The sequence below is a fragment of the Pongo abelii genome, chromosome 6 (genome assembly GCF_028885655.2).
Source record: "Pongo abelii isolate AG06213 chromosome 6, NHGRI_mPonAbe1-v2.0_pri, whole genome shotgun sequence".
Classification (NCBI taxonomy): Eukaryota; Metazoa; Chordata; class Mammalia; order Primates; family Hominidae; genus Pongo; species Pongo abelii.
Window position 1 is genome coordinate 46,437,733 of NC_071991.2, and position 25,766 is coordinate 46,463,498.

Here is a 25,766-nt window from a genome sequence, read left to right on the forward strand (position 1 = left end):
CAGTTTTAATTTTGATATGTTATTTCAGTCATTTTCAAGAGAAAAATGTCATCAAAGGCAAAAAATAATAATGTAACTCTGGGAATGTCTATAGGCTTATGATCACAGATGAGATGACAGGACTCACCTTTGTAAAATTGCAACTTTATGAAGTTATGTCTCCTAAGATCCACCTTTCATGCAGATGTTAGTACTGCTGGCTTTCCACCTGAGCCTTTTTTAAAATGTCAGCTCACAGTTTCTGAGTTGGAGAGGCAACTTAATGAAAAATTTTTCCATACTGTGTGTGATATTTTCTTCCTCTTGTCTTTCTTTTTCTTTTTATAACAAAAGTTACTTATAAAGGTAAGTCAGTGCTACACTGACCATATATTAACAAGCCAATTCAACAGGCCATTGCCTGTTTAACAGGTATTAAACTCCTATTGCTTTGAGACATTTTCCAGGCCCGCTTAACCTTACTAATAAAATCCACAGGATTTGTTTTTTCTTGTGCATTTGGGGCCATAGTGATGCACACCCCTGCCCCGGGGTGTCATGCACATGGTAGTTTGTAGTACATGGGAATGGTGCCCCTAAATGGTGCAGTGGTTGCTGCTGCTCTTAGTTCCTTAGAAATCATTAATTCATTCTATAAATTTTGTCCGCAACTAAATTGAATTAGTGCCTCAACTATGGCTCCTTTCTTCTGGGCAGAAATAACTGAGTTAAAGGTAAACTAACAAAATTATACCTTTTTAAAGACTCTTGAAGTCTTGGCATATGTATTTACTAATATTAATATATTGCAGCGCTTCAAAATTTAGTGTATCTAAACAAAAAACAGCTTGACTCAGTAATTTCCCACACTCGTCACACCTTCATGCAGTTGGATCTTCTCCAAAGAGGAGTATTACTAGGCAATTCAGACAACTTAATTGTAATAGACTCCCCTGCCCTCCTGTTGCCATGATCCCTGTGACCAGGACATAGAACAATAATTTCCTGATATCTTGTAGAAAATGATATAAAGAAACAAGAAGGGAAAATACAGGCATATAATCTCAAGGGTGTAGAACTTAGTTTTCTGCACACACATGTGCAATACATAATTCACGGCTGAATCACTAAAATGATACTTTACAAAGGAATTCGGAATGAACTTCAAATTCAGTGAAATCTGAGCAATGTTATAAGAATTTGTTTAATTTCAAACATCTGCTATCCCTGCAGAATAATGATCTTAAGGAAAGTTTGTTATGCAATAAGTTTTGTACAGGAGATACTACTTTATGGCATATTGTAGGTGGAGGATTTTTCTCCAGAGCTTTTTACCTTTTTGATTAAGGTAGAATTTTAGATGAAATTCAGTGTGGCTATTACTGAGTGATTCAAGAAACCCAAATACTCATGGGGAAAATTAAGAATTTTAATAATTGGAAAAGAAGTCATTTAAATCAGCCTTTAGTTTATCTGCTTAAATTGAACTCATTTATTAGCAATTATTGTACAATTTTGAACTTTGTTCCACTCTTATATAAAAAATCTCTTCTAGATTTCTTATTTCATTAAAAAAAAAGTCTGCAGTGCTTCCCTTTGACAAGATGAATCCAGTATATGGATTGGAGCCTGAATTATTTCACTTTATTTCTACTGAAGGAAAAGGCGATTAGTTAATTGTGGGGTTAATTTGACATAACTTTATTCCTTGAACATTTGAGAAAAGAATGCCCTTGCCTGCTACTTTTTTTGCTATTTCTGGATATTCTGAGCAATCCTGGTGACTCATAACCATCCCTTTTCATGGCCGGCTCTGTATAACTGAGGGAACACATCCTTCTGGGTGAGAAGTGAGCCTTGCTTAACTCGGTGTCCCTCACACATTTCCATGGAAGGACCATGACTGGTACAGCAGAATCCTAAAGCAGACAGCTGAAAGCAGCAGAAATCTGTGAAGTTCTGTGTTTCATCCCCATGCTATTTTTTTATTCAACTTCATAAGAGGTGGCTTAATGGTTGTAAAATAATGGTTTCTCTTCCATTTCTTTCCCTTCACCTCAATAAATTGATGTTCCAGAGAGATCTTTTAGCTTTGTTTTGTGGATGTATGTGCCCTAGACAAACCACTAAATGCCCCCAGATTCTACATTTATCTAGTTGGAGAAATGTGGCCTTAATGGATTCAAGCCCTCCTAATTGTACCTTTCAGGGCTTTTAGGCTTTAGATTGGTTTGGGTCTATATTTGTCCAGGTAAATTTCAGATATTATTCTCTCTTAAATTATCTGAAATCTGATGGGACAAATGATTCTGGAGCTTGCTTCTCTCTCAGTTCCATTCTATGTCTTTCCATTGCTTGACCACCACTTGGGCTTCCATTTGTGAACCATTCAGTTTGTCCTTAATCTTTCCAATTTGATTTTTCTGAAATGTTTCTGTAAATGCTTTTAGTTCTTTTCTGTTCACTAATTCTATTGGACTTTTTATTGTTGTGGTTAGATTTCAGCCTCTCTCCACATTTCAGCATTTCCTCTGTTGATGGTGAATCATTTTATTGGGCAGTTTGGGCTAGGTTATGCCATGGTAGCAATATCTCAGTGGCTTTCAACAACAGAGGTTGGTTTCTCACTCATGAAAATGCAGGTGGTGGCTGTGCTCTGTGGTCCCTTCACTCTGGGATCCAGATTGAAGAAACAAATTCTGTATGAGGAGAGGAAAGAAATGGCAGGAGCATGTGATGGCTTTTATAGCTTCAGCTTGAAAGTAGCACATGTTACTTCCACTCAGGTTTCGTTGACTACAGTCCTACAGCCAAGCCTGATGTTGCTGAGGCAAGAAGTATGATCTTTCTCCAATGACAGATCTGGTAGGGAGGTTCAGCATAGATTGACAATAAAATCTACCAAAGCCATATTTTTTCCACTTTTTATGTACTCAGAATGTGACACAATGCCCTCACATAATGGATATTTAGTAGGGGAAAGACCCACTTCTTTTGTTGCAATATACTTTTCTTGGTGGTATTGAGAACTTCATCCTGACTTCTCTGGGTCCTCTTCATCATCTCCTTTTACTCAAGTGTTTATCATCAGGATTTTCTCTTTATTCTCCTCTTCTTCTCTCTGGAAATAGTTTTCTACTACACTTTGCTGTTTGGAACCCCACCATGATTTGCTTTATTTTCTCTAGCTGATGGAAGTTTGCCATCACACAAATTTTCTGAGTGTTTCAACAAGGGAATAGAAACCTTGAGTTTTGATTTAAAACCATGTTGAGACACTAGAAAGGGAGTCAATTGTTTAGCACTTTGATTTCTGCTTTGCCATTCTGAATAGAACCATTCTGTTTGAAGTTCATACGTGCCAGCAAACGGACTCATCCTAAGCTTTTGTCTGGTAGTAACTGGGTTTATAGAGCTGCAAAAATAACCTGAGCTTAACTCAAATACAGAATACCTCACCTGAGTGTTACATAGATTTCAAAGAAATAATGTCACTATACTTGCACAATGCAAGTGTTATATGGAAAATATCCTAATTCAGAATTCCTTTTGCCATCAAGCATAGTCTTAATTATTTCTTTTCAGTTTATTTGTATTAATCATTATCTTTAAATATGATGGGCATTTTGTTTTTGTACTTCAACACTTTGAATGGCCGTTGCAATGCTAAATGTAATCTGCCTTGCAGTGCAATTGTTTTGTTTTTTGCTTATATATTTTAGCTCCCCCACTAGATTATAATGAGGAAAGAGGGTCCCCCCACCACCACTCTTTTGGGCAAATACTAACAACGTTTGTTAAATTGAACATGACTATTGAAGTTGCTGTCCTATTATTGAGCTCAAGGTGGAGCCCTGTATGCTAGCTCTCTGCAATTTTGTTAAATGACTATGCAATTAAAATGCATGCATGTTTTAAATCGACTTTCAGTTGTAGAGTCATAGCAGCTACTGTTGGTGCTCAGACATATGCCCCTAGTACCTACTTTTTCTGAGCCCACCAGACTGACTTGCCAGCATTGGCAACTCTTTGCCTGAGGGCTTCTCTGGTTTCTGGAGCCCTCTCTGCCTCTGTATAGATGTATTGGGGAATTAATGTCCCCTAGGAGCAGCTCTAGAAACACAGCCGACAAGATATTGGATAAATGCCTCAGCTTCCTTGCCTTTCAGTTAGGGTATCTATAGGGTGTTTCATTGACACTGTCTTCCAGAGTTCCCCAGTGGAACTGAGGTCCAGTTGCCCACAGTGGTAACTTGCTTGATAATGCTCTCTGTATCAGCTATCTTCCCTTCTCTGCCTCACTTCTCTACTCTCCTACTGGCATTTCTTTGATTAACTCCAAATTAAACTATTTGCAGTCTCATCCTAGTTTCAGAGAGTCTTGGAGTTTCTAAAAAAGTATCCAGACTAAAACAGGCATTCATGTGTCAACATTTACAATTTAACAGTTTCTTTATTTCAGTGCAGTCCAATAAAAATATAATGCAAACTACATAGTTTAGAATTTTCTAGTGGCTACATCCTTAAAGTGAAAAGAAAGAGATGAAATTTTAATAATGTAGTTTAACTCAATATACCCAAAATATTATCGTTTTAACATGTAATCTATATAAAATTAATCAGTTTTTTTTGGTACTCAGTCTCTAAAATATGTTGTATAAAATACATTTACAATATAAATGGAAAATACCCTTACAGTACATCTCAATTGCAAGTACTCAACAGCCATATGTGGCTTGTGGCTACCATATTAGATAATGGTGATCACTTCCCTACTATTATAACCCATGTGTCAAAATCTAGAAATTTGATAGCTGTTGAATTAGAGGATGTGTAATGAATTGTATTATCTATTAGCAAAATCTTGCCTTCTCCTTTTGCTGAAGTGGAACAAAATTTCTATAAATATCTAGACTGATGGACATTGTTGCCTTGTTTAGTCTGTCCACATATTTATGTTTTTTTCCAAGAATGAGCTTCTGGCAATGGTAACTTCAAGACTTAACACTTCTTACATGTTTTCATGCAGAATATAGACTAGATATTTAGCATCTGTGCTTGTGTTTTTTAGGCAGAGGGTACCAGACTTCAGCGAGAACTCCGAGGATATTTAGCAGCAATCAAAGGTAATGTGTATGAGTTGTTTACTGCATGTTACTAAGCACAGGTTGTTCTTGGAATTCATGAGTGACAGGATTGAGTGTTAATTACAAAGCCATTTGGCTTCCTGGCAAGATGGATGCTTGAACACAGGTGTTCCATTCCACCCACCCCAAATTCCCATTGAAATGATAATCAGAATATATAAGGAAAAAATATGTGTGCCCTTATGCTGGAAACTAGAAATAAATGCCACCCACATGCCAGAGATTTCCAGGAAAATTTCTTAGAATGAGCTTGAGACCTTATTTAAGAAAAGCTACAGCTGGCTTACCTCCTGAGGGAGACCACATCCCAAGAGTGGAGCACTCACAGACATGCACCTAAGCCCTCTCACTGGAAGGGGCAAGACATGGTGGCAGAGGCAGGTGGAAGATGATCAGCAAACATGGCCCTGGACTGGCTGTGACTTGTGTGGATTAGCAGCGCTTGCATCCCTACCAACGTACAATGCACGGGCATGGACAGGCCCTAGCATGAGTTTCTGGACTCAGCCATGTAAGGCAAGGAAATGAGGCCACTGGAGGAGGGAGAAGAGAGCAATAGGGAGGTGGGCTCAGCCTGTGCCTGCTATCCATCATCACGCTGCCTGCCCTGAGTCACAGCCAAGTGTGCCCACGGATATGATGTATCATAAGGCAGATTTTGTGGGGAAAGAATGGATCATCTGACAAGGGGTATTGGGAAAATTGGCCAAACACTTAGAAAACAGAGTGAAATTCTCAACCTCACACTTTACTCCCTCCTTCCTAATTCCAGATATAGTAAAGATGTAAATATGTTGTTGTACTGGACTCTATTAACTTCAGTAGACATGGCACCAGGTTCAAGAGGCTGAAGAAGGGACCCAGAGTCAGCAAACAAGACACAGGGTTTTATTAGTGGGAAACTTACATACAGAGTGGGCCCAGTCATGGCAGGGCTGGGCAGGAGTATCGCATGGCCAAGTGGTGGCAGGCTGGGCAGGAGAACTACATGCGTTTGCAAAAAGCAACGCAGTTTCTGTAACATTTTCGCTTAGCATCCTCTACCTAACAACCTCCACCTGGCAACCTTCGTTTAACCCAAAACACATGGCCTCAATCACCTGTATGACTCACCTTCAGTGGGACAGGCTCAGGGCTCAGATGTTCCTTGTAGACAAGGAATGAATCTCTGGGTTGGCCACTCCCAGATTCCTTAGCTCAGAACTCTGAGCACATATTCAGGTGCATCTACCATAAAGGGTGATTCTCAGGGGATGCGTAAGTTATCACTGTCAGGTGTGTCTGCTATGCATCGCTATGCAAAGAAATGTGCTAAAGTACTAGAATAAAATACAGTAAATTTAGTCTCTAGGCTGTAGAGAAGGTCTTTATACAGGTTACTTGCAAGGCAGAAACCCATAAATCTCTCCATAAAGATGGAGAGATTTGACCTCATAAGTATGTAAAACTTAATATGTTTTTTAAAAACACCATTTTGACAACATAGTTAGTGAAAGTAAATAAAGATATAAAGAGCTCAGTGAGTAAACTAAATGAAGGTCAATTGGTTAAATTAAAAATGGGCAGAAAACTCTAAGGGAAAATTAGCCAAAGAAGAACTATAGATGGGTGATAAATGCGAAAAAGCCTTATCCTCATGAATAATCAAATAATATTAAGTAGCATCGAAAAGAAGATTTTATCATTTTTCCTCCAAATGTTCAAACACATTACAAATAAAATATGTATTTAGAATTGGTAAAGCTCTGGGAAGTGGACTCCATTCATGTATTGCTGGGAGGATAGCTTTTCTGGAGAGCATTTGGTAAAATCTTTTATTTATTTATTTATTTATTTGGTATGCTTTTTGACATACCAGTTTCATTCTAAGAATTTATTCTCACAGTTTTAATGTGGATGTGTAAAACTGAATACAAACATGTTATTAAATAATGAAATAATAAAAATATCAATAATTTTAAAATGGCCAAAATAATAAAAATTAGCAAAATTGATTTTTAAACTAAAATATATTTATGAATTTTATAGTCCAGGCATATCATTTTAATTCTCATGACAGCTCTATAAGGCAGGTAGTTTTATTATCTTAATTTTATAGATAAGAAAGTGAGTTACAGCCAGGCACAGTGGCTCACACCACCTTTAATCCGAGCACTTTGGGAGGCCGAGGCGAGTGGATCACTTTAGGCCAGGAGTTCAAGACCAGCCTGGGCAACATGGCAAAACCCTACTGAAAATACAAAAATTAGTCAGGCGTGGTGGTGCATGCCTGTAGTCCCAGCTACTCAGGAGGCTGAGGCAGGAGAATTGCTTGAACCTGGGAGGTGAAGGTTGCAGTGGGCGGAGATCATGCCACTGCACTCCAGCCTGGGTGACAGAGTGAGACCCTGTCTCAAAAAAAAGAAAAAGTGATTTTTTTAAATAGAGTTTAAATAGATCATCCAGGGTTGCATGCCAAGGAAACAACAGGGCCAGATTACATATTTTGTTCTGTGTTTCTCCAGAGCCCTGGTTTTATCTACTGTCTTTTACTGCCTTTGAACTACATGACCAATGGTAAGGCATTGGTTTCACAAGTCAGAGTTCATCTATACAATGGAATAATGGCAACCTACTACTGTTACTTTTTCATGAGCACTTACTGTGTGTTAGAGTCTGTGCTAAGCATTTTAGGCACATTACCTGTTTCTAACTTCCCAACATAGCCATATTATCAGTCATTAACTTGATTTTACATTTGCAAAGAAGTAAGTCTCAGAGAATTTAACTTCCACAGTTTGATGGTGCTCATCATTAATTACTCCCAAATCAACCTTAAGTATTTGTAACAGTTCAGTCAGAAAATAGAAGCCACTCTAAGTATTTCTTTTATTATTGATTTAGGATTTGAACACAGAAGTCATATTATTTCAAGCACAGGACTTTTTCTGGGTTAGTTGATTTTTTTGAAAATGTGGATAAGTTTGTTGAATCAAAGAGTGAGTTCTCTTTCCCAAGTCTATTCGATTTGGTCTGTGCTGCCTCTTTGGTGTGGAGCGTGCTGCTTATAAAGACTGGCATAATTCTTTTCCTTAATGTGATCTAGAAGAATTCCCTGAGGGTGAGGCTTGAGCTCCAGAGAAAAGCTGGGTGAAGCATCAAATAAGCCTTTCTGGCAGACTGCATCTGCACTCCAGGGCTAGTGGCCACAGCTCCGTATGACGGAGAAAGGAATTCTATCAGCTTTTCCCCATCTTGGGTTTGCTGATTGACTATGTTATCAAGCGATGCTCCAAAAAAGAGATCTCTGCTTAAATTACTCTGTCCACAGCTGATTGGAATGAATTTTTAAACAGGCTACTACTGAGTTTCTCAGAGCCCTTAATATGCTAAAGTCAACTCAGAAGTCCTGTGGGACAGGCAGGAATTCTGAGTTATTTGACTGTAGGACCCTTCTCTCTTCACAAAGCTTTGTGAAGAATGAATAGTGTTCCTGGGAACACATTTTGGGTTTTGGGACCAAACTTGAATACAAGGTATATGCCTGTGTTAGTCCGTTCTCACGCTGCTAATAAAGTTATGCCCCCAGACTGGGTAATTTATAAAGAAAAAGAGTTTTAATGGACTCACAGTTCCACATGGCTGCAGAGGCCTCACAATCATGGCGAAGGCAAAGGAGGAACAAAGGCATGTCTTTTGTGGCAGCAGGCAAGAGAGAGTATGTACAGGGGAACTCCCCTTTATCAAACCATCAGATCTCATGAGACTTATTCACTATCACGAGAACAGCACAGGAGAAACCCGCCCGCATGATCAGTTACTTCCCAGGTCCCTCCCACAACACGTGGAGATTATTACAGTTCAAGATGGGATTTGGGTAAGGAAACAGAGCCAAACCATATCAATGCCTTAAGTAGATCATAATTTACATTTTCAAAGGCTTTCATGGGCAATTTTTCTTGTTTTCACAAGGACAACTCTGGCTAACTAATCCTGCTATAACACAGGTAGCATCAGGGCAGCATAGGAGAAAGTGATATTTGGCCCTGGAGAATCATGGGTCCTAGGGCAATTGTGGGAAAATCATTGAGCCTTTTAGTTGCTTTGGGTTCCTCATCTATTAAATGCTTCAGTTCTCTCAGAAGCCCCTAAAGGCCCCAAAACTGGGATTCTGTGAAGTTGGGTTAAATGAATTCTAATCATTTTATTGTGACTGATCTCTGGGTGGCTTCTCCTCTATGGGTCTTTATGATTTCTGCTGATGCTTAGGCTTCGTGAGGCGGATCTTATGCTTGCATTCATTTTAGCAGCAAACATCTCTGGAGCTCCATTTGTGCACCTGACACTGTTCTAGGAGAGGGAGATGCAGAGATGAGCAAGACATAGTGCCTGCTTGCAAGGAGCTCACAGCAGAGTGAGGAGACAGTTAAATAAAAAGGCCACATAGGCATAGTAATATGTATTTTAATAGATACGTGCATTTGAGTGTCATCATGACAGAGGACAGACTCACACTTTAGGAGAGGCAAGAAACTGGGGCAGGAATGGTTCTTCCAAGGAACTTACACTTCAATGAACCCAAGAAGTGGGATCATAGGTGGCCATCAAGTGATTAGGTTTTCTAGAGAAAGATAGATTTCGGAGGGACGTTGCAGGTGGAAGAAACAACGAGGCCAGGAAGCAGAAGGAAGCATAGGTTCTTGAGGGAGCAAACAGAGCAGTGAGATGCAAGCAGAAAACTGAGCTGAATGAAACATGGAAAGGCAGCAGCATTTATATAAAGAAGTGCTTCATGTATCATATCATATGGGGATTTTATTCTATCAATAGACAGGAGAGTCATTGTTAGAGTTATTGTAGACAAGGGAAAAAGTCCCATGATCAGATTAGCATTTTAGAAAAATAGTTATTGTGATTATGTGGAATTCAGGCTAGAAGAAGTGAAATTGCATGGAGATTTAGTAGAAGTCTAGTCCAATAGTTCAATAATACTGTTAGCTAACATTTATTGAGCACTTATATGCTAGGCACTGAGATAAGCATTGACATGTCTCAGTTTATGTAATTTTCCCTACAACCTTGTGGCAGGTATATTTATTGGTATTTTACATCTTGGAAAACTGAGGTTATAGATGATTAATAATTTGCCTAAAATCACATGAATCATTTGTAATGGAACCAAGCTTTTAACAAAGGCTGATTAATTGCAAATAATAGTCTTAATTATCTTGTTATGTTGCCTCCAAAAATATTTTGTATTGTGATGGCTGACAGTTGGACATCTGCTTGTGCCAACTACTTTGCTAAATCGTGTTACGTGGATTATGTTATCTAATCTAAATCGTAGGTGATGAGTATCTAATCCAGGGAAGGGCAGTGGGCAGGGAAGGAAGGGGCTAGATTTGAGAATCAGGCGGAATTGGTGACTCAGCTTTGGGAGGATGAATCTGGGATGACTTCTAGTTTTTGAACTGGGGCAACTGGATGGCATTCATGAGAACTGAGAAAAGGAGTTGAAGCAGGTTTGGACAGGAAAATTAAGAGTTTGTTTTTGACATGTGAAGTTTGAGGTATTAGTAAGACATCCAAGTGGAGATGTCCAGTAGGAATTTAGAATTGGGAGTCACTGGCATGCAGGTGCAGTGGAGGCCAGACACAGGGATGATGAACATGCCAGATCTTTCTCTAAATGAAGTACGGTGCACGTGGTGTCATTAATAGTTCTTCATTTATGTGTCTTATGTGTAGGCATGACTAAGGAGTAGGGTTGACTATTCTTGAGCTACCTCACCAACTGCCTATTTTATTCCAACTCTTGTTCCCATCCTTGCTCTCCTTAAGAATCTAAGAAAAAGATGCCCACTCTTGCTTTCCTTTGAGGCAGCTGCTGTCTTTTTACACAGCTCTCTTCTAAGCAATGGGACAAAGCTGCTAGATACTTGCAGTATTTTAGACGTTCTTTTAATGGTTTATCGCTGCTGCTTGTTATTGTCGTAATTTGTTTTAACTGATGTTATTTTTAACTAAAACACATACTCTCAGGCTATTTAAGCAAGGAGTACTTATAAAGTAGTGCAATCTATGCAACAAGTCTTAAAGGATGAAAATGGAAGCTCACAAATTTGGCTGCAAATGGGAATAGACAATGTTATATGAAATGTCTTGGAGAAGGTCCAAAATTTTGAAGAGAGTGAAGTGGTTCCCATCCAGTAGTAAAATAATAATAATTCTTCTATATATGATGCTGGGCATTTGTCTTACAGTTTTAGAAATCACTAATCTTTTAAGAAAATTTTGGATATTGTATATTATTCAATCTCGGAGGTAGCATTTAGCACCTTTTCTGCTTTGATGTTGCCAAATTACTCTGAAGGGAACTTGTATTTTAGCTTTTTTCCCCCATCACACTCTGTCAGAAGAGTAATCCCTAAATCCCTAAAAGCTCTGCCAGTCTGGAGCTAGGCTTGAAGCCTTTCACCTGTGTATCCATCAAAGTGCATCCTACGGAGTAGATGTTCTCAAAACAATTTCAATGTCAGAATGGCTTCTGTCCAAATGATACATCACCACTTATCCACTCTGTAATTAGTAGTTCTTTTGGCTGCTAATAGACATATTTACTGCAACATCATGCTTTTAGTCTTGATGATTAAAGTCTTATATAATTTTATTTTAAGGTTATATTCATGACTTTATTTTTCATCACAAAGATTATTTGGCCTACAGTGCCAAATTTCTTTTTCTTCTCTGAAGACATTGTTAAAAACCTATCTACACAGCTATGTATAATTTCCATCAGACTTAAGACAAAGATTTAAAGAAAATGCCAGAAGTTTTTTGGCATCTGGATTATAGAAGGGGGTCCACTAGTGACTAACGCTTGGTATGAATTTGAGGGGTATATTTCTTGATAGAGATTTGCTTGTACTTGGGTAAGGGTGAATTTGGACACTTGGGATAATGTAGCTTCCACCTCAGTGTTGACCATATCATGAGACAACGTATCCACCCTTGTTTGGATTCAGAGTGCCAGGGGTCGGATTCAGGTTTTGTCTCCTATTTGCTGTCCCTTCACCTGCACGACTCTGTTTCATCAGAGTCCCCAGAGTCTTGAGTCATACTATTTTTTTCCTACCCCAGACTGTGCCAGAGCTTCGTCTGATGGTGGTCAAGTCACTTCAGCTCATGTAGGCAGGACACCTCATTGTCAAGGGCTTCGTGGAATGTGCCCAGCGATGCTCTGAGGGAAGGGAGATGTCGGCTGTGTCTAAAGAGAGCACAAGTGCTATGAAACACCAAGTTACATGTGGACTTTTATACATACTCCTCAAGGATATACTTCTGTCATTTCAGACATCTTTTAGTTTGTCCTTTTCTCTCACAGTTGAACCCAGAATTAGCTACCTCCAATCCAGCAAGAATGTTGAGTTTTCAGTTTAACAAATGATTTTCATCTTAGGATTCACTGACCTTAAGCTTACAGGATGTGTTTTTTATTTCTCATGACACTGCTCTGATTTTCCTCTCCTCTCCCTCTTTCCAGCCCCCTTTTATCCCCCCTAGTGACAAAGGCCAAGACATCAATGTGGCCAGGTCCCACCTTCCGGCTGTCAGGGAGAGTCTTCTGCCAGAGGTGCATCTCCAAGTCCCCAGCTCTTCCTGGCCCCTTGTTTTGCTCTCAGCCATGAGCTGTCTTCGTGGCTTTTCAGTACATACATTAACCTTTGTGCAGGGGGTCCTTGGGAGAGACTAAAAATGACTGGGTGATACTTTATGTCACCATGTTGTGCTCAGAAGCATGTATCTTTAATGCTGTTCTTCAGTGTTGCAAACCATAGTTTTGCAGCATATCAAATGTATCCCTAATGAAAATTCAGACCCAAAGGCTTAGGAACCCTAAAATTTCTAAGAGTTTTGATTTAAAACTGCATTCATAGTTTTAAATAATACAGCAGATCTTCAAATAGCATTGTTTCATTCAACATCAGTTTGTTACAATAATGATGAGAAAAAAAAAATCTCAGCCAGGGCCACTGTCCGTGTGGAATTTGTACACTGGGTTTTCTCTCGGTACTTTGACTTCCTCCCACATCCCAAAGATATACAGGTGAAGTTTACTGGCATGTCAGTGAGTGTGGGTTTGTGAGTGCACCCTGCAATGATGCAATGATGCATCTTGTCCAGGGCTGGTTCCCATCTTGTGCTCTGAGCCTCTAGGAGAGGATCTGGTCACCCATGACTCTAAACTGGAGTAAGTAAGTAAATAATTATCTGACTTGTTTTTATTAATCTTTCTTAAATGTATATACTGCTCTCATTTATTTCAATGTTCAATATTAGAAGTGTTTTGACCTTTAGTTAGAAGTTTTGTGATGTGTCTGTGATGAAAAATATGTCCTGGGAACTTAACTCTTATTTATATGAATTAGCCTTGGGTAAAATTGGTTTCATTATTCATCGTATCAATTAAAGTCACACTTTGCAAGAACCTATAGATGACATTAAGTAAGGACTTACTATACTGGAAAATGACAAACGTTTTTTCTTTGTTCTTTGTAAAAATTTTAGGCCACTTAAAACTTAACCATTTAACCACTTTAACCATGTTTACCATTTTAGGCCACTTAACCACTTTTGACTGTTATGCCCTATAATCCTATTGATTTTTACCTCTAGTCCCTTCTAAAAATTCTTTATGCCTTGTATTTAAATTCATTTAGGACTAATTTTAGTTTGAGAACTCTGCAGTTTTATGGACCAGTGTTCTTAGCATCCGATACCATTTGGCAAGTGGTAGCACACGTAATAGGACACATTATGATTATTGTAGTTTTCAGAGTAGGATACTTGTTGATTTTTCCCAAGACCCCATATCTATCATTATCAAGTGAATAATAGAAATGTGCAATGTGATAAGTCTTAGAGACCCTCAAAGAAAGATATGACAGCAGATACAAGCAGCAGTTGTGCCTTTATAATTTTTCCTTAAATGTTTAGCAAGTACAATATTTTTCTCTCACTTAAGAAAGTGGAGGAAGGGAGAAGAGAATCCTCATTCTTTTCTGTGTAACAGGAGTTGTTTCTCTCCAACACTAGGCATGCAAGAGGCCTCCATGAAGCTCACGGAGTCGCTGCATGAAGTCTATGAGCCGGATTGGTATGGGCGGGAAGATGTGAAAATGGTTGGCGAGGTAAGAGCTGAGGTGGCTTCCATGAGGCTCCCATGAGCCTTGCTCAGTCCACCTGTCCCCTGACTTGTTCTTTCCACCTCACAGTCTTAATCATGAGGCAAGACAGTGTGCTCAGAAGGCACCGTGCAGTTCTGCTGCCTGATGCTTCCAAACTTAGAGTGAAAAGTGAAGATGGGCCGGGCGTGGTGGCTCACGCCTGTAATTCCAACACTTTGGGAGGATGAGGCTGGCGAATTGCCTGAGGTCAGGAGTTCATGATCAGCCTGGCCAAAATAGTGAAACCTCGTCTCTACTAAAAATACAAAAAAATTAGCCAGGCATGGTGGCACACGCCTGTAATCCCAGCTACTCAGGAAGCTGAGGCAGGAGAATTGCTTGAGCCCAGGAGGCGGAGGTTGCAGTAAGCCAAGATCGCACCACTGTGCTCCAGCCTGGGCAACAGAGCAAGACTCCATCTTGAAGAAAATAAAAGAAAAGTGAAGATGATAATAAAACCACTTCGGTAGAGAGCAGTGTTTTAAGATTCCTTTTTGCAAAATAACAATATCATTTTTCTGTCCTCACTACAAGCCTTAACAGCCCATTTCTAGCAGACATGGATCACGGTGTGATTTGTGTTGTCCCAACTTCACCCCTTCATCTCAATCCCCCTATTGACTATGCCTCCCCAAATGCAGGGACAGGAGTTCAGAAGAGCGCCCATTCCACTTTAACACCAGCTAGTCCCTTCACAGATCTTCACTTCACGAAGACAAGCACAAAGTCAGACCGTGAAAAGGAATTTGACTTCAGGGAGGCTTTGGCCCTAGACATGTCTTAACACTTGAAATCAGGCTTCTGGCTGGGGGCTCTCTGGCTGACAGGAAGTGAGCAAGTGGGTTTTGCTCTCTGGAAAGCAGAATGGACCAGAGACTCAGTAGCACTGTGTGATGTTGGACCAGTTCTTTAATCTTCTTAGGCTTTAGGTTCCTCATCTACAAAATAAAAAAAAATAAATGTACCTACTAATAAGACATTTATTGCTTTTGTGTGGATGTCCTCTACCTACTCAGTGTTTGGTACATATTATGATTGCTGATGTGAGACAACTGCCAGTCACAAATTGTCTCACATCCAAGTTCTTTCTTAAAACAAAGAGCAGTTATTTGTCATGTCCTCTCCTCCAGGTGAGTTATTGCAACTCATTTAGGCACAGATGACCTAAATTCAATGTGGCAGCCAGAGCTCAGGGGAAGGTCTGACAGGTGATGCACTGAATGTCTGTGCAGCCTTGGAAAACCTGCATTAACAGTGGAGTCCTAGGCTGCTGCTCCACGACAGTTCTGACACCCTGACATTGAGCTTCATAATCTTCTTATAACTGAGATACTAACAGAGATTTATTTATGAGGAAAGCACTTGTTGGCTCTTTCAAATCTTTCAAAAACTTTCAGGATGTAGATTTGGCCAAACCAGACTGCACATGTTACTTTCAGATGCAATTATTAAGTAATTGCATCTTCTCACATTTCTTCGATTAAAACACAGTATTTCAACATCATGTTGCTAAATACTTTGTACATTTCTAATTAGTGGTATAACTAAAAATTCATCACAAAAAATAATTTTTAAGGGAATAATAGAAACTTGTGTTAATAACTTTTCAGAACACCATGTTACCTTCTATGTTTGGCAAAGGTCACTATTGGCATTTCTTTTTTTAAGGAAATGGCTGTTATCCTACTTTGGTTCTTGCAGCTGCCAGGATTTTTGGAATCCTCAGTTGCAGATGCAAACATAGGCTCTTGTGATGATGAAGAAACTGAATACTGCATGTTCAGAGGGTCTACTCACGACAGCAGTTGAGCCTTTCTAAACAGTGGATTTAAATGTTTTGGTTTGCATAAAATTCTTGAATTGAGATTTGTAAAAATTAGGACTACTTTTCAAAGTGTGAGAAAGAAACAAAAGCAAATTTTAAAAGTGTGTGTGTGTGTTTTAACAAGATGAAAACTTATGTGTCACATAGAGGAATTTAAGGGTTGGCAGTCCAGGCATTGCATATTGGCCCCACAAGTATGAGGGTCCCAAATTTGCCATTTTTAGCCTGCCTTCAGGGGCAAGGTGACTCTCTGAGCACTGGCCATCAGCTCTCATTTCTTCATGCCAGTTAGCAAGGAGGATGAAGTCTGGAAGACAGCCCACTCCTTCCCTCCTTTCAGGACACTTCCTGAAAGTACATCCCATTGTCTAGAACACAGCCACATGACTGCACCTGGTTGCAAAGGAGTCTGGGAAGTAGAGTCTTTATCCTAGATGGCCAAGTGCCGAGCTAAAATGGGAGGTTCAGTTAGTAGGAAGGAAGAAAGGGTAGAGATTGGGTGACAAATAGCAGACTCTGTCAAGAGACCCAGAATGTGCTAGTGAGAGAAATGTGAAGATGACATTCTTGAGTACCTGCTATTTGCCTGAAATTCTGTGAAGCACTTTACATTGCCAACTCATTTAACTGGGGAAATTGAAATTCAGGGAGGTCTACTTCCCCAAAGTCACACAGCTGGGATAAAAAGTCCTCTGGTGAGGCAGCCTGGTGTGATAGTCATATCCTGACTTTCATATCATGGCTTTGAGTTCAAGGAGACAAATCTGAGCTGAAACCTGTCTGTCATTTATCAACTGCATAACCTTGGCCAAGTTATGTGACATCTCTGGGCTTCAGTGTCCTCTTCTGTATTGTGGAAATAACAAAGTCTTTTCTCATAAAACAATTTGTGAGAATGCCTTAACCTAGTGACAGTAGGAATACTCGTTGTAATAATAATAATACCTAATATTCATTGTATGTTTAACATAATTGATACTCCATAAATGGTAAGACCTTTCCCAATATGACTGTAACTTTTCTGTTTTCCCTGGGGAGGCTTCAGAAATGATTTGTTGTTTGTTTCAGTGTGGATTGTTTTCTAATTTCATGGAGTGCTTCAAAAGCAAATTGTCTTAGTGGAATTATTCTCAGTCTCTAGCCCCAAAGTCCATCTATAGGGTTATGGGGGTCTTTTGAAGTTTCTGCATTCTTTAGTAATTTAGAATCAGAAGTACAATTTTAATGAGCTGAGCTCTTAGCTAGCCTGTTTTGTTAACCAGAACTAGTGGCCAAATTGCCTTACAATTTTATTGCATTATTAAATGATTCTCATTTTTTCCCTAGCATCTTATATCTGGGAAAGTATTACTTGTCTAATTTTATAGTTTCAGATTTTTTTTAGAAGTTTGGTGAAAGGTATCCAATTAAAATAATTCAGCAGTGGTCTCTTTATTTCTTGTTTTCTTTTAGAAATGTGATGTGCTGTGGGAAGACTTCCATCAAAAACTTGTGGATGGGTCCTTGCTAACACTGGATACATACCTGGGGCAATTTCCTGACATAAAGGTATTTTACTCTGTGTCTATAAAGGGAAGAATTGAGTGGGGTCATGTAGTTATTGAAACATGGGCAAGAGAAGAATTATTAAAAGTCCTCAAACTGACATCAAAGATAGTTGGTAACTTTTCATTTATTTAGGCGTGGGATTTTTATATTGTTCCTATCAGTTTGAAAAGAAATGTCATTACAGAAATCACATTTCGCCTTTAGTGAACTGCTTCAGCTTTTATTATTCTACAGAAGTCTTTTTAAACCTATAGATATAAAATCATAAACCAGAGCTGCCAAAAATTCCAATCTTCTTTATAATCCACACTTTTTATTATGTAGCATTTGACAAGGATTTCCATTAGAATAACCAGCGGTCACAAGGAAGGGAGAAAGTTCATTGTAAATACGAGAGCAAAACCTGATCTTTCCCTGTTTACTGTCTATTTTGCATGCATTTATAGTGAATCTGGTTAGTTTTTCTCTCACTGAAATTTTCAGGTTGAAGTTAAATGTTAAGATATAAGCATTTCAAATACATTTGCATCTGGACCTAAAAATATTGTGTCTGAAACATTGATCTTATTTGACCCTTGAATCTATTACAGAGGTAAATGGACAAGTGAAGGATTGAATATTGTAGATTTGGAATTGACTCTGGAGGTAAAGATGGCTTTTAAACTATCAGGGTTGGTATATGGTAAATGAACCTAAATGGATCAGACTAAATGTGTTAGACCTATTGACAAAATGCCACATAGAGCAAATCCAAACAGTAGATTTTCGATGATGTTACCATATTAGGCAGCAAAGTGCTTTACTGAGTAGTTGGGCAAATGCAACCTAATTAACAGGTGTGAATTGGGTTTTAAAAATTCTCTGAGAAATTAAAAATTTAAATTGTTAAAAATTCTGTAAGACCGTGTGTACCAGGGAACATGTTTTGAGACATCTTCAGATAATTTTGATTAGTCACTCAGTTTTTGCCTTGGGATTTGAATGTTTGTGGAGCAGACAATCTCACAATAGTAATCACTTCAGAATACTGTTTATTGCATGGCAATTTATTTTCAAAATTATTTTATTTTATTTATATTTTGTACTTTATTGCGGTAAGAACATTTGACATGAGATATACCCTTTGACAGATTTTGAACTGCACAATGCAGTATTGTTATCTGTAGGCACAGCAGATCTCTAGAACTTATTCATCTTATGTAACTGAAATTTTATGCCCGTTAATTAGCAACTCTCATTTTCCAACTCTCTCTAGCCCTTGGCAACCATCATTCTATGTATTCTTTGCTTCTCTGAGGTTGTTTGTAGGTCTTTGGAGAAATGTCTATTCTAGTCCATTGCCGATTTTTAAGTCAGATTATTAGTTATTTTTTCTATCGAGCTCTAGGTGTTCCTTTGTGTATTTTAGCAATTAACTCCTCATCAAACATGTGGTTTGCAGATCTTTTCTCCCTTTCTATAGCTTGCATTTTACTCTTGATTGTTTCTTTTGCTGAGCAGAAGCTTTTTACTTTGATGTAGTTCCTCTTGTCTAGTTTTGCTTTTGTTGCCTGTCTTGTTGGTGTCAAGTCCAAGAAATCATTGCTAACACCAATGTTTATTTTAAAACATCTTCATTTAGAAAATGAAGCTTCCCCCCCCTCAACTTTTCTTCTAGGAGTTTTACAGTTTCAGAACTTACAATTCAGGTCTTTAATCCATTTTGAGTTGATTTTTGTGTATGGTATAAGATAAAGGTCCAGTTTAATTTTTTGGCATGTAAATATCCAGTTTTCTCAGCACCATTTATTGAGGAGACTGCCTGTTCCCAGTTCTGTATTCTTGGCGCCCTTTTTGAAGATCAGTTGACTAAATATTTGTAGATTTACTTCTGGGCTTTATATTCTGTTTCAGAGGTCTATATAACTGTCTTTATGCCAGGACAGTGCTGTTTTAATTACTGAGGTTTGTAACAAATTTTGAAATAAGAAGTGTAATGCCTCTAGCTTTATCCTTCTTTTTCAAAGGTGTTTTGGCTATTTGGGGTCTGTTGTGCTTCCATGTGAATTTTAGAATTTAAAAAAAAACTTTCTGTTAAAAATTCCATTAAGATTTTGATAGGGATTGCATTGAATCTGTAGATCACTTTAGGTAGTATGGGCATTTTAACAATAGTAAGTCTTTCAGTCTGTGCACCCAGGATGCCATTCCATTTGTTTGTGCCTTCTTTAATTTATTTAATCAATATTGTATAGTTTTCAGTGTATAAATCCTTTCACTTCCACAGTTAGGTTTATTCTTAGGTATTTTAGTATCTTGGATGCTATTGTAATTGGTATTGCTCTCCTAACTTCTTTCTCAGTTTGTTACTAGTGTATAGAAAGGCAACTAATAATTTTTTTATTATACTTTAAGTTCCGGGATGCATGTGCAGAACGTGCAGGTTTGTTACATAGGTATACATGTGCCATGGTGGTTTGCTGCACCCATCAACACATCATCTACATTAGGTATTTCTCCTAATGCTGTCCCTCCCCTAGCCCCCCACCCCCCAACAGGCCCTGGTGTGTGATGTTCCACTCCGTGTCCATGTTTCCATTGTTCAGCTCCCACTTATGAGTGAGAACATGAGGTGTTTAGTTTTCTGTTCCTGTGTTAGTTGGCTGAGAATGTTGGTTTCCAGCTTCATCCATGTCCCTGCAAAGGACATTAACTCATCCTTTTTTATGGCTTCATAGTATTCCATGGTGTATATGTGCCACATTTTCTTTATCCAGTCTATCATTGATGGGCATTTGGGTTGGCTCCAAGTCTTTGCTGTTGTGAACAGCACTGCAATAAACATACGTGTGCACGTGTCTTTATAGTAGGATGAGTTATAATCCTTTGGGTATACACCCAGTAATGGGATAGCTGCATCAAATGGTATTTCTGGTTCTAGATCCTTGAGGAATTGCCACACTGTCTTCCAGAATGGTTGAACAAATTTACACTCCCACCAACAGTGTAAAAGCGTTCCTATTTCTCCACATCCTCTCCAGCATCTGTTGTTTCCTGAGTTTTTATTGATCGCCATTCTAACTGGCATGAGATGGTATCTCATTGTGGTTTTGATTTGCATTTCTCTAATGACCAGTGATGATGAGCTTTTTTTCATATGTTTGTTGGCTGCATAAATGTCTTCTTTTGAGAAGTGTCTGTTCATAGCCTTTGCCCACTTTTTGATGGGGTTGTTTGGTTTTTTCTTGTAAATTTGTTTGAGTTCTTTGTAGATTCTGGATATTAGCCCTTTGTCAGATAGATAGATTGCAAAATTTTTCTCCCATTCTGTAGGTTGTCTATTTACTCTGATGATAGTTTCTTTTGCTGTGCAGAAGCTCTTTAGTTTAATTAGACCTCATTCGTCAATTTTGGCTTTTGTTGCATTGCTTTTGGTGTTTTAGTCATGCAGTCTTTGCCTATGCCTATGTCCTGAATGGTATTGCCTAGATTTTCTTCTAGGGTTTTTTACAGTTTCAGGTCTTATGTTTAAGACTTTAATCTATCTTGAGTTAATTTTTGTATAAGGTATAAAGAAGGGGTCCAGTTTCAGTTTTCTGCATATAGCTAGCCAGTTTTCCCAATGCTATTTATTAAATAGGGAATCCTTTCCTCATTGCTTGTTTTTGTCAGATTTGTCAAAGATCAGATGGTTGTAGATGTGTGGCATTATTTCTGAGGCCTCTGTTCTGTTCCATTGGTCTATATATCTCTTTTAGTACTGGTACAATGCTGTTTTGGTTACAGTAGCCTTGTAGTATAGTTTGAAGTCAGGTAGTATGATGAAAGACAACTAATTACTTTATGTTGATTTTGTATCCTGCAACTATTCTTATTTGTTTAGTAGTTCTGGCAGTTTTTTTGTAGAGCCTTTAGGGTTTTCCATGTAGCACCTCAAAGTATCTGCCAACAGGTACAATTTTACTTCTTCCTTTCCAATTTGGATGAATTTTATTTCGCTTTCTTGCCTAATTTTTTCATTTGAAAAGAAGTGGTGAGGGTGGGCATCCTTGTCTTGTTTCTGATGTCAGTGGAAAGCTTTCACTTTTTCACCACTGGTTATGATGTTAATTGTAAACTTTTCATATATGGCCTTTGATATGTCGGGGTAATTTCCCTCTATTTCTAGTTTGCTGAGCATTTTATCATGAAAGGGTAATGAATTTTATCAAATGCATTTTCTACATCTATTGAAAGGATTATGCGATTCTTATCTTTCATTCTATTAATGTGGTGTATCACATTAATTGATTTTCGTATGTTAAACCATTTTTGCATCCCAGGAATGAACCCTACTTGGTCATGACGTGTGATCCTTTTGATCTGCTGTCAAATTCAGTTTGCTGGTATTTTGTAGCGGTTTTTTGCATCTATGTTAATCATGATACTGGTCTGTAGTTTTCTTTTCTTGTGGTGTCTTTGTCTGACTTTGATATCAGGGACTTAGACAATGAGTTTTGAAGTGTTCTCTCCCCTGCAATCTTTTTGGAAGAGCTTGAGAAGAATTGGCATTAATTCTTTTTTAAATGTTTGGTAGAATTTGCCAATGAAGCCATCTGGTCTTGGTTTTGTTGTCGTTGGGAGGTGTTTGGTTGCCTATTAAATCTCCTTACTACTTAAAGATGTGTTCAAACCTTCCATTTCTTCATGATTCAGTCTTTGTAGGTTATATGTATCTAGTAATTTATCTGTCTCTTCTATATTATTCAGTTTGCCAGTATATACTGTTCATATTAGTCTCTTAACCTTTTTATTTCTATGGCATCAGTTGTAATGTATCACCCTTCATTTCTGATTTTTTTTATGTGAGTCTTCTATCTTATTTAGTTTAGGTAAAAGTTTGTTAATTTTGTTTATCTGCTTAAAAAAAAAACTTGTAGTTACCTTGATTTTTCCTATTGTTTTTCTAATCTTTATTTCACTTATTTCCACTCTAATCTTTATCTTTCCTTTCTTTTGCCAATTTGGGGTTTCATTTGTTCTTTTCTTAGTTCCTTGAGATGTAGAGTTAGGTTGTTTATTTGAGATCTTTCCTTTTAATTTTTGCGTGTATCACTAAAACTTTCCACTTAGTATAGCTTTTGCTGCTACTTGTTTTTGTTTTCATTTGCACTGAGATACTTTTTAATATCCATTTTGATATCTTTTTGGACCCATTGATTGTTCAAAATTGTGTTGTTTAATTTCCACACATTTGTGAGTTTTTCCGTTTTCTTTCTGCTATTGATTTCTAGTTTTATTTTATTGTGGTTGGAAAAGATACCTGGTATAATTTCAGTCTTCTTAAATTTGTTAAGACTTGTTTTGTGACCCTTCATACTTTCTATACTGAAAAATCTTCCATGTGCAACTTAAGAAGTATGTGTATTCTGCTGTTGTTGGATTGAACATTCTGTATATGTCTGTTAGGTCCATTTGATAGTTGCTCAGGTCTACTGTTTCTTTGTTGATATTCTGTCTATAATTGAAATTGTAATTGAAATTGTGGTTCTATCTGTAATTGAAAGTGGGATATTAAGGTTTTGTATTATTATTATATTGCCATCTGTTTCTTTCTTCAGTTTGTCTGTTTGCTTTACATATATATAGATGCTTTATATTTATAATTGCTATATCTTCCTGAGGGACTGACCTTTTTATCATTACATGTCCTTCCGTTTCTCTTGTGACAGTTTTGGAATTTGGTTTATTTTGTCTGATAAGGACAGCCATCCCTAATCTTTTCTGGTTACGATTTGCATGGAATATCTTTTTCCATCTCTTTATTTTCAGCCTATGTGTGTCCTATAATCTAAAGTGAATCTCTTGTAGACAATAAATAGTTGGATCTTTTTTTATTTAAATTCATTTAGCCACTCTATGTCTTTTGACTGGGAATTTAATTAACTTACATTTAAAGTAATTATTAGTAGGAAAGGATTTACTGTTACCATTTTGTTCGTTGTTTTCTGTTTGTCTTATTGTTCATTTGTTCCTCTTTTCCTCTCTTGCTAATTTCTTTTGTATTTTGTTGTTTCTTTGTATTGATAAGCTTTGATTTTTTTGTTTTACTTTTGTGTAACTTCCATATGCATTTTTGTGGTTATTACAGAATTTAGATAAAATATTTTATGACAGTCTATTTTAAGCTAAGAACTAAATTAACATCAATCACCTATAAAAACTCTACACTTTTATTTTCACCACATGTATACTTTATATTGTCAAAATTTGCATATATTTATATTATGTTTCCATAAATATATTTTTTAGTTATAGTTATGCTTAGTGTTTTTGCCTTTTTGACTTTTATACTATAATTGAAAGTGATTTACCCACCACTGTTATGGTAATAAAGTATTCTGTATTTGTCTATATATTTACATTTACCAACAAATGTTATACTTTTTTATGCTATTGTTTGCTGTTTAGTGTCCTGTAATTTCATGTTAAAGAAATATGTTTAGCATTTTTTATAAGGTAGGCATAATGGTGATGACCTCCTTTAGCTTTGGTTTGTCTAGCAATGTCTTTATCTCTTCTTAAAGAATACAAGAAACAAGTATTCTTGTTTCACAGTTTTTTCTTTCTTTCATCACTTTAAATATGTCATCTGACTCCCTTCTGGCCTGCTTCTGCTAAAAATCCACTAATAGTATTACAGAGATTCCTTTATATGTGAGCAAGTCACTTTTCTCTTGCTACTTTGAAATTCCATATTTGTCTTTGACAATTGATTATAATGTCTCTCTGTGTAGACTTTTAGGGGTTCATTTTATTTGGAGTTTTTGGGCTTCCTGAATTTGATGAACATTTTCTTTCCCAGTTTTGGGAAGTTTTCAGCCATTATTTCTTTCAATAGCTTTGTGATTATTTTTGTCCTTTCCTTCTGGGACTTCCATAATGCATAAATCCATTTATGTAATGGTGTCCCATAAATCCCTTAAACTTTTTTCACTATTTTTCATTTGTTTTTCTTTTTGTTCCTCTGACCAAATGATTCTTAATGACCTGTCTGAGTTTATTGATCCTTTTTTCTGCTTGATCTAATATTCTACTGAACACCCCCCTAGTGAATTTTTCAGTTCACTTATTGTATTTTTCAGTTCTGTCATTTCTGTTTGATATTTTTTATATCACTTTGTTTAATTTCTCACTTTGTGGATACATTATTATCCTGATCTGAGTGACAGTTACTTTGAATTCTCTGTCAGGCACATCATATATCTCCATTTCATTAGGGTTGATATTTGTAAATTTATTTTTTTTTCTTTGTTTGAAACATATTCCCCTGTTTTTAAATTTACCTCGGTTCTCTATGTTGATATCTTCATATTAGACAAAACAGCCACCTCTTTTAATCTTTGTGGACTAGCTCCATGTAGGAGGAGACCTTCACCAATCATCCCAGTCATAGATTTTGGAAGCCTCTCAAACTTTTGACTATTCTGAATGCTTTTTTTGTTCTTAGCACCCCCTAGGCATCTAGAGAATGCTGGGTCATTTCAGTGCTCTGAGACAAGCAAGACTCATTTTCTTTGGAAGCCATTTTCTTGGGAAGCCCCCAAAAGTTGTATCATTGGATGCTTGTTCAACTCTTTCCCTGCATAGATAGACGCAGGAAACTGGGTGTGTTTTACTGTTTGTTTGTTTGTTTTATCCCTCAGTTGAGGGGAGGGGCTGTGGCAACTAGTTGTATGGTAGGCCATACTACCTAGAAGTGTGTTTTTATTTGTTTATTTGTTTCCTCCTGCTTACTCTACACTGAGCTAGGGAGAGGAGCCATGGAAAGTGCCTGCATGCATGTTCAAACCTTTGTTTATTCTCTGTAGACCCCAGGGACTAGTGTATGCTGGACCTGTCAGCTATCCCAGACAGGCAAGTAGAAGGCACTCCTTTGGGTAGAAGTCAGAAAAGTTGGGATGCTAGATGTGCAGTCCTACTTCTTCACTCTTCACTGAGAAGCAGGGAGCTGGAGGTTCCCTCTTCATTATATGGCACTGTGCTAGGGATAGCAAGAATGTATCTCCCCTTTTCCTGCTTGTTTCAATGTGGCTGGATTTG

At 37.7% G+C, this 25,766-nt stretch overlaps 1 protein-coding gene across 7 annotated transcripts in view; it reads left to right on the forward strand.

Moving 5' to 3' along the window:
• Positions 1–25,766, forward strand: part of AMPH (amphiphysin) — a 249,394-nt gene that overhangs the window by 127,154 nt on the left and 96,474 nt on the right. For all 7 annotated transcript variants that reach the window (XM_054559278.2, XM_054559280.2, XM_054559279.2 and 4 more), the window contains exons 3-5: positions 5,051–5,105; positions 14,202–14,296; positions 17,610–17,705. In XM_054559278.2, the coding sequence (XP_054415253.1) occupies positions 5,051–5,105; positions 14,202–14,296; positions 17,610–17,705 (246 nt within the window). The remainder of the gene's footprint in view (positions 1–5,050; positions 5,106–14,201; positions 14,297–17,609; positions 17,706–25,766) is intronic.